The sequence below is a fragment of the Vitis riparia genome, chromosome 16 (assembly GCF_004353265.1).
Source record: "Vitis riparia cultivar Riparia Gloire de Montpellier isolate 1030 chromosome 16, EGFV_Vit.rip_1.0, whole genome shotgun sequence".
NCBI classification, from domain to species: domain Eukaryota; kingdom Viridiplantae; phylum Streptophyta; class Magnoliopsida; order Vitales; family Vitaceae; genus Vitis; species Vitis riparia.
In genome coordinates, this window is record NC_048446.1 from 2113213 (window position 1) to 2122494 (window position 9282).

General features: G+C 28.4%; 1 protein-coding gene across 1 annotated transcript; it reads left to right on the forward strand.

The window, feature by feature from the left end:
* Positions 1-8411: 8411 nt before the first annotated feature.
* Positions 8412-9018, forward strand: LOC117933927 (transcription factor MYB27-like). Its single transcript, XM_034855513.1, has 2 exons — positions 8412-8701; positions 8802-9018. The coding sequence occupies exons 1-2, from the start codon at positions 8412-8414 to the stop codon at positions 9016-9018; spliced, it is 507 nt and encodes a 168-aa protein (XP_034711404.1).
* Positions 9019-9282: the final 264 nt, after the last annotated feature.

A 9282-nucleotide genomic window follows, 5' to 3' on the forward strand; every position in this document is an offset into this window, starting at 1 on the left:
AGTGGTATAATCCTTTAAAAGGACATGAAAAGTTAGTATTTCCTTTTATAATTTTTTTCCATTGTTTTTTTCTATTGTATACAGTATTTACTTTATTATTTACAATGTTATTATTAAAATATTAATCTAAATATTGTTCTTATTTTTAATAATAAATAATTATTTAATTATTTATCTTATTTAAATTATAATAGAAAACATGATATGTATAATGTACATATGTATTTATATATGTATTGCAATTATATTACATGTAGTATATATTTATATAAATTTTATTCATATTTCTTTAAAAATAAGTGATTATTTACAATAATACATAAAATAATAATACTAATATCAAATGTTAATAAATAATAATATTAAAAATACTAATATGTATAATGAATATCTCGTGATTGTGTTAAAAAAATACTAAAATGTTCAAATAATAATTAATAGAAATAGTAATCTTAATAATAAATAAATAAAAAGAATAAAATAAAATGGCAAATAAAAATTAAGAAAAGAAGAAAATGATAAAATAAAGAAAAAAGACAAATGAATGATATTTTCGTCTCTTTATTCATCATGAAATTTCTATCGAGCGTACTTTTGGCATGAGGAGAATGATTGCTCGTGGAAGTGGGTCAGGAAACTTATTCAGAATGCATCGTGCAGTCCTAAAGGAACACAATGTAACCGACTACTGATACTCATAGACCGAATTGGACATTCCAATCTAGTTATGCTCGTCCGGACAGAGATAGAAAGATGCCACGTGGAGCAAAGGTGGCCTGCCATGTGGCCACACGGGGAAGCCCCTACAACCTCAACACAATTGTTTGAGTGTTTCATAATAATTTTTGTGAGATAAATTTATATTTATAACACACCTAAGTCATATTTAAGGACACTAACCCATAATATTTACCTGTAACAAATAGTTTTCTATATTATTTAGTCATTAATTTTATATGATTTTACAACCATATTTATTGGTGTGACAAATATATGGTTGATTGGTGAATATTAATTCAGTCATAAGAGTTCAAAAGTATACCATGAAGGCCTTGTTAGAGAGAAGTGGAGCAAACAACTCATAAGGATACAACCAAACAAATTGACTCTAGGGTTACAACTAGAGCTCTTTTAAACTTACGCCAATGGAGGAGAGTCAATTTTCTACCCTAATTTTCAATTTCGGGCAAGTGAGTTTTTTTAAATTTATGAATGATTAAAAATATTTTATTTATAAAAAAAATCTTGAACTCACTATTGACTCGATTCTCTCCATCCTAAACCTTATTTATTAAGGGTGAGACGAGTAGCCCAAAAACTCACCCTATTATCATTCTTGAAAAGAAGGTAAAGTAAGTGGAAACAAAAGTATTAAATATGGAATTAAAAAAAATTAAATTAAAAATAATGATAGTTAAAAAGTTTAAATGAAGCAATATCATACTTATTGGAACAAAATTAGAAGTCTATTTATTAACTTGTACTTTTATAATTTAAAAAAATTAAAAGATAAAGGTATATAAAAATATTTGATTTTAAAACTTTATAAAAAATTGTAAAATAAAAAATTAACACTTGTAACTCGGCTATGTCCTATCCATGAACCATCGAAATTAGTAAAAGATTCTCGAAAAATGGATGAATTTTTTTTCTTTTAATTTTTTTTAAAATAAAAACATTAATTAGAACCATCCAGAATATTTATGAAAATTAAAAATACAATTTGAATATTTGTGTATTGTGTTATTTGCATGACTAAATTAGAAAAATGAGCTTCACGGCTTCATAAATACTATGATATCTATTTTCTTTTGTCTTTGACAATGCTCCATTTAGTTGTATTTTTCATGTCTCAATATCTACTCTAATGTCATGATAGTTATTTTACACTTCAAATATGGAAACTCAAAATATAAATGACTCAAACAAGTATCTTATATCAGAAAGTTATCAATTACTAAATTACCATATACAATAAATAAAAACCATTGTTAAAACTAAAAATCTTAAACAATTTAAATAGTCACTTCTTTTTTTAAAAAAAAAGTCCCAACAAAGAATGATTTTCATTCTAACTACCACTTCTCGCCTAAACTAAGAGTACCTAAAAAATAATCAACAGGAAATGAGTTCAAACTCAAATAAGGAATATTGATATAAATTCATGAATAAAAGGTTTTCTATTATGAGTGAGTGTGTTTAGATTATTTGCATGTTGGGTTGGGAGAGGAAAAAAATATTAAAAATAAAAATTAGTACGAACTACTTTTGATAAACCATTATAGTGATTGGAGGGGATAATACAAATAAATATTTTTGAGAAATTTAATTTAAATAAATAAAAAAGAATAGGTTTTGGAAATATTTAATTTAAATAAATAAGGAAAAGGTTCTTTAAAAAAAACTAATTAACTTTGAGAATTCATTAATTAAATTGTTAATTTCAAATAGAATTTAATAAATGAAATAAGATTGTACTTTAATTAACTTAGCCATATATATATATTCTTAGAAACAAATTGGGGAAATAGTTTTATATAAATTAGAAGCTCATTAATTTTACTTAAATAAGGAATAGATTACTTAAATTAATATTTATAATCATAAATAATAATATTAATATATAAAAAAATTTTAAAATTGTCAGACTTATAATTTTTTTAGATAAATAGTAATAACAATTTTTTTTGTTATGTTAGGTGATGAGTAGATTCTTCAAGATTAATTTTTTTCAAGGTTTTTAAGTGTTTCTTTGAAGTAAGAGAAATTAATGCAAATTTGATAAAAGAAAATAATTTTCTTTGTATATGTTATTTTGAAATGTGTAAAATGTCATCTTCGTTTTTATGCATGAATCAAATATATTTTATATGAAAAATATGTTATAACTTTTTCTTTTGTTTATAACACAAAATATGGAGATATTATGTTTTTGTAAGTTTGAATAAATAAAACAAAGTGTTTGACTCTGGTTTCTTTGGCCCTAATCAACGGGATATAATAGATGACCTTTCGGCCCTAATCAACGCGATATAAATGTTGAATTTTCAATCCTTGTCAACGGGATATAATAGTTAACTTTTACATTTCATGATGAGGAATGTAATTGACTTAGGCCTCAACCTCTTAGGGTTTGGTTAAAGGTTACTAGAACCAATAGTGTTTGGTTATGTCTACCTTAAAAGAAATAAATTTGAAATTAATCATCTATTTGTAAAGTCTCACTTAACTAGACACCATTTGTTATTGGATAACCAAAGTAAAAATGTTTTAAATGTATTTGATTTGGATTTGATATAAATATGAAAATGTTTGGTTGAAAAGTTTTGAATGTACTAACATGTTGTACTCAAAAGTTTTTATAAAAATAATTATATGTTATATCTTCTATTTGCAATCATAATTGAAAATATTTAATCTATGAAATTGTATTAATATTCTTTATTATGCATTGAGGTCATTCCTCTTCATTGACAATTTTTCAAGTACTCTCGATTCGGGCGAGGAGTGATAATTAGGATAAGATTTTGGAATTATTAGGACTTTTTGTATAAACTCTTATTTTGGACATTGTTTAAATGTTAGAATTTAATTATTGTTAGTTATTGTTTAAGTTTGAAGTTGTTTGGACAATAGCCCTTTGGTTGATGTGTTAGTTTTAAACTTTTGTTCTACTACTCTGAATAAGAATTTGATAATAGGTAACTTCTAGTTACAAGATGAATGTTTGGGTCAATTTACATTTTGAGCTTTCAAGTTTGAAGTGTGAAATGATTGTCACACTCTTGGAACGGGTCTTGGGGCATGAAAAAGGGTATACTTCTAATGTATTTTGGGAATTACTTGCTTCACATGGAACTATTTACCACATATCTTATACCAACACACCATAGAAAAAAGTTGTCACTAAAAGGAAGCATAAGCATATTGTTGAAATTCCTCATTCTTTTTTATTGTCTGCATGTATTCCTATTGAATTTTAGGAGGCAATAGCTTTTACTATAGTTCACTTAATTAATAAAATTCCCTAATCCCACACCTCTGGTTTGTCACATTTGAAAAGTTGCATGGCTATGCTCCCAATTACTCTTCGTTAAGAGTTTTTTGTTGTACTTACTTTGTTTTTCGTCCTTGTGCAAAGCGTAGCAAGTTATCTTCTCATTCTGTCATTTGTTTTTTCTAAGATATGATGAAAGTCAAAAGGGATATCGTTGCTTTGATTCAATTAATCATAAATTATATGTTTCTCATCATGTTTTCTTCTTTGAGCATATACTTTTATTTTTTATTCATGTTGAGTCTCATAATGTCTTTAAGTCTAAACTTATTCACATTGATCTTTTCTTGGATGATATAAATAGTTTTCATATAGATACTGATACTTTAGTTCTTGATCGATCACCATGCTCCTTTCTCTCTTCATATGGCTACTCTAGCACATTTTGAGACTATGGATCCTCTTCTCCCACATTCTTTTCAGTATCAATTCATAAGTCTAATCGATTATCATATTTTTATTTATTCCTCTTATTCAAATTCTTTTACATCATTTTTAGCTTCTATGATTGAGGAACTTTTTGCTTTTCATAAGATTAATACTTAGGGTTTGGTACCTTTACCACTTGGTAAGAATGCAATAGTCATTAAGTCTATAAAATCAAAACTAATTTTGACAGTTCAATTAAGCAGTACAAAGCCTGATTGGTTGCTAAGGGATTTTCTCAATAGTATGGTATGAATCATAAGGAAACTTCTACTTTTATTACAAAGATGACTTCAGTTTGTACTTTTATTATAATTACTTATGTACTTTTATCTCAGTTGGATGTTGAAAATGTCTTTTTGAATGGTGATCTTCAAGAAGAAGTCTATATGGTCCTCTCTCCTAGTGTTTCTCATAATCTTAGAGAAGTTTGCAAGCTTAAAAAAGTTTATACAATCTCAAACAAAGACATTGTGCTTGGTTTGCAAAGTTCTCTAATATGCTTATTTTTCTTGGCTTTGACCTAGCCATCATGATCCTACACTCTTTTTAAAGTGTTACACCTCTATTGGTTGTATTCTTCTTTTTCTATATGTTGATGACATAATTATTATAGGTGATGATGTTGATAAGATTATAGTGTTGGAATCATATTTGACTTCCCATTTTAAAATGAAGGATTTGGGCTCTATACAATACTTTTTGGGCATTAAGATAGTTTCTTCTCCAAAAGGTTATCTTCTTTCACAATCAAAGTACATAATTGATATTCTCGATCATGCTCACCTTATTGATACTACTCTTGAAGTTAATATTTAGTATTCTTCTTCTTATGGCAACCCCTTGCTAGAACCTACTTTATATTGTACTATTGTTGGCAACTTGGTATATCTCAGCATTACACGTTCGAACATTACTTATGTTGTTCATAATGTTAGTCAATTTGTTGCTTCTCCTACTACAATTCATTGAGTTGTTGTCTTTATGTTTTGTAGTATCTCCGAGGCACTATATTTCATAGTATTTTATTTCCATCTACTTCTTTTTTAAGAGTTGCATGCATATTATGATGTTGATTGAACCAGTGATCTTGAAGATCACAAGTCTACCACTAGATTTTATACATTTTTTTAGGGATTCCATTATTTCTTGGAAGAACAAAAACAAACTATCATTTCTCGATCTTCCACAGAAGTTGAGTATCATATTATGGTATTTACCACCACTGAGATAGTTTGGTTATGTTGGTTACGTGTTGATATGGGTGTTTCTCTTTCTTGTCCTACTCCTATGTATTGTAACTACAAAAGTGCTATTCAAATTGCTCAAACTTGAAATGTGTACAATTTCAACATGTAAAAATTTTAATTTTTAATAAAATTAAGAGAAATTAATATAAATGATTAAATACAACTTTTCATGAAAAATGTATTTTATTTTATTTTTATTTTATATAAATTAAAACTTAAATATTTTAATAAAGTAAAATGTTAGAACAACAATCAAGTTTTTATGTTATATAATTAGAAATGTTAAATAATTTAACCAAAAAGAAAGTTAAAACTATGATCAATTTAGATCCATGAGCAAAAAACTAAAATTATTGTCATTGACTCTAATTTGCATATAAAAATTTAAAATTTATAAAAATATAAATAATAAAATAATATAACAATGTCATAAAATTTATAAAATAAATAAATATTTTATTTAGCAAAAATATAGAAAATCTTATGTTGTAAACTTTTAAACTTGTTTGTTATGTATTTATTTTTATATTAAATTTGTTCTCATTAATTATTTAATATTTATTATGTATTGTTATTTTGTCTTAAAAATATTCATAAATAATTAAAATAAATAAATATAGAATGATGAAACAGTGAAAAAAATCAAAATTAAAAAGATTTTATAAAATCAACACATTAAAAAAAAAAAGTGGACGTATTAACAAAGGAATAAAAAAAGAAAAGAAGAAAAATCATATGACATGGTTGATTATCACATGTCAATGTTTTTTAAAATAAAATAAAAATAAGAGACAACTCTTTGAGTTGTCGTGTGTAAATGAGAAAAGGAAAACATTTCAGAAGTTGTTGGGAGGAGAGGAGCTTTAGATAGTAATTTTGGAGTGCATATATATAGGATTATTTCTTTCAAAATATATGTACATTAAAAGTCAAAATTTAAACTTCAAGAAAAAAAAAATTATATGGTGCATGATTATATGATGCCCACATAATTTCATGGCTAGTTTGCTTCTTTTTTTTTTCTTTCCTTTTCTTTTTTTCATGTTTATATACTATTACGTGAGCGGAAACTTCGATGCTAACATCATTAATCAACAACACAATGATAAAAAAAATCAACGCAAACGGTACATGACATTTTAATGTGGTTCGACAATCATGTCTTCATCCACGGATGAGAGATAATCATTCCAATATACAATAAAGAACATTACAAATTATAGAACTAGAATATTACAGATGACAGAATCAAATACAATTATTGGGTTCTCAAAACATCTCATATTTTCCTACTCTTTGTATCCCTATCCTACCATGAACCCTCTTGCTTCACCGGGTACCTCTCGTTCTTCCTCACAGCTTTATTCACCTCGTATAATCTTTATAGGTTCCTCACATCTCTATTCACCTCGTACAGTCTTTGTAGGCTCATCTCTATCTCATAACTTTTTCCCTTCATAATTTAAAATATTTATAGAGATATTTATAGTAATCTTTCTTATTTTTATAAAAAAAAATATAATACTACAATTATGTATCAATTTAAAAATATTTTATATAATATTCTTTATAAAAAAAAGAATTTATACTAATTAGAAATTTGGGACATTTTCTAATATATGCGGTACTTTCCTTTTTGAGAAAATGATGATTTTGTGAGAATTTGTGTAAGGAGTTTATCAAAAAAGTGATCCTTTTTATAAAAAAAAATATTTCATATCTAAATTGTTTTTCAAAATATTTATTAAAATAATCTTTTAACTTTATTTCATTATTTTTTTTATAATAAAACCATAATCAGTAAATATCTTTCAATGTTAGCTAAAATCACAATCATCGATTATGATTTTGTTATAAAAAATAATAGTAATAACACGTAGATGTTGATACGGAAAGAATCGTAAGATTGGGTTTTTTTTATAAAAAAAAAAAAAAAAAAAAGCTTAGTTTGGTATCAAACTCTGTGTTACCAAAACCTTTTTGTCCATATCGAGGAAGTCAAAGGGGAAGTATTCATGGGACGGTTGAGTAGGATGTCGGATACAAACGGAAGAAAAGAGCTAAAGAAAAGGTGGGATTGAAACCGATGTTTGATGATTTTATATCGTCTACTTTTGGACTTTCCAACTTTTTGAACCTTTTATGATTGAAAATTGAAATCGGAACATCAAAGTGTCTTTTCAAAGTGTCATTGTTTCCTATTTTTATAGCAAAGATGGGCGCCCCTCTGCCCTCTCGCATGTTCGTTCCAATATCCTTTGTGTCAGTTTATCTCCTCCATCTGACCTGAGAACACAATTCCTATTAAAAATTCCCTCTTGTGGTGGTCCACCAAAGACTTTATTTTAAAAGTTGTGTAGCTGTATGTTGACGTCAGTTTATCTCCTCTATCTGACCCAAGTCCATGCTCTTAAAACATACAAAGTTGCCTCTACAACCCGTGGTGGACCCCCTTGTCTCCAATGATTGAATTTCGAACTCTAACTGGCATAAAGGCATGTGTCCTCAATGAGATGGCTTCCGTTTATCTCCTCAAACGGATCATCAACCGAAGGCAACTCTCTTGTATAAATTTCCCTCCCAAAATTAACCACTATGAAGCAAGCTCAGCCAAGCATTGGATAACAATCACATTGTTTCTTCAAGGTCTCAATCTTCTCTTCAGAGCTTGCTATTCAATGGGGCTTCGCTGGTTTTTAAGCAGTACTATGTTTGATGGAAAATTTATTGGGTTGATTTCTTCCATCTTTGCAGGGAAATCCATGATGGCAAGACCAGAGGAGCAGAGACCGCGATGGACCGAAGAAGAGGACCATAAGCTCATTGAATGTAAAAGCAGAAATCCCCATCTATCTTGGCCAAATATCGCAATGCTGGCAGGGCTGGAGAGGAGTGGCAAGAGTTGTAGGGAGAGGTGGAATAACAGTTTGACGGAAGACAATACCCTGCAGTGGCTTCATGGGAATAGGTAATGGGAATCCTCATACTCATATTTTTCCATTATGATATGATAGTGTGGTCAGTTCGAGTTTGAGCTGGGTATTTATAGCAAAAAAATCATCTTCCAGGGCCGACCGCTGGAACAACCATGGGAAGAAGCTTGGGATAAGTACTCATCAGAATATTCCCAACCACAAAGCTCTTTCATCTGAACCAGAACATTTCAAACGCAAGCTCCATTCCTACACCCATTTCAGCCTCACAAGAACTCGCCAACCCTTGCTTCAGAAGCCTAGCTACCTAGAATTTCTTAAGGATGATGAAATTATCGATCACTCTGTCTAGGGAGATGAGCTTGAGTCTTTGATTGCCGAGTTTGGTTCTTTGATTCCCAACGTTAATCCAAAATTTCGGGGAGATTACTTTGAGCCTTGGATTTCTGGACCGGTTTCAGCCTAGTGGAGAACGAGTTCACGCCAACTGAACAAGTCACCAGAAATCGGCAGAACTTTCCGATTATGAGACTAGCAGAGAATATATGTGTGTGCTTCATGATCATGAACCCATCTTTTTGTATTATGTTGAAGGGTTAGAGCCATTAATGTAATG

Excerpts from the sequence above, each read along its gene's own strand:
- LOC117933927 (XM_034855513.1), top strand. The coding sequence starts at position 8,412 with ATGGGGCTTCGCTGGTTTTTAAGCAGTACTATGTTTGATGGAAAATTT. Across the intron at positions 8,702-8,801 it reads CAGTGGCTTCATGGGAATAG|GGCCGACCGCTGGAACAACC; the intron begins GTAATGGGAATC and ends ATCATCTTCCAG.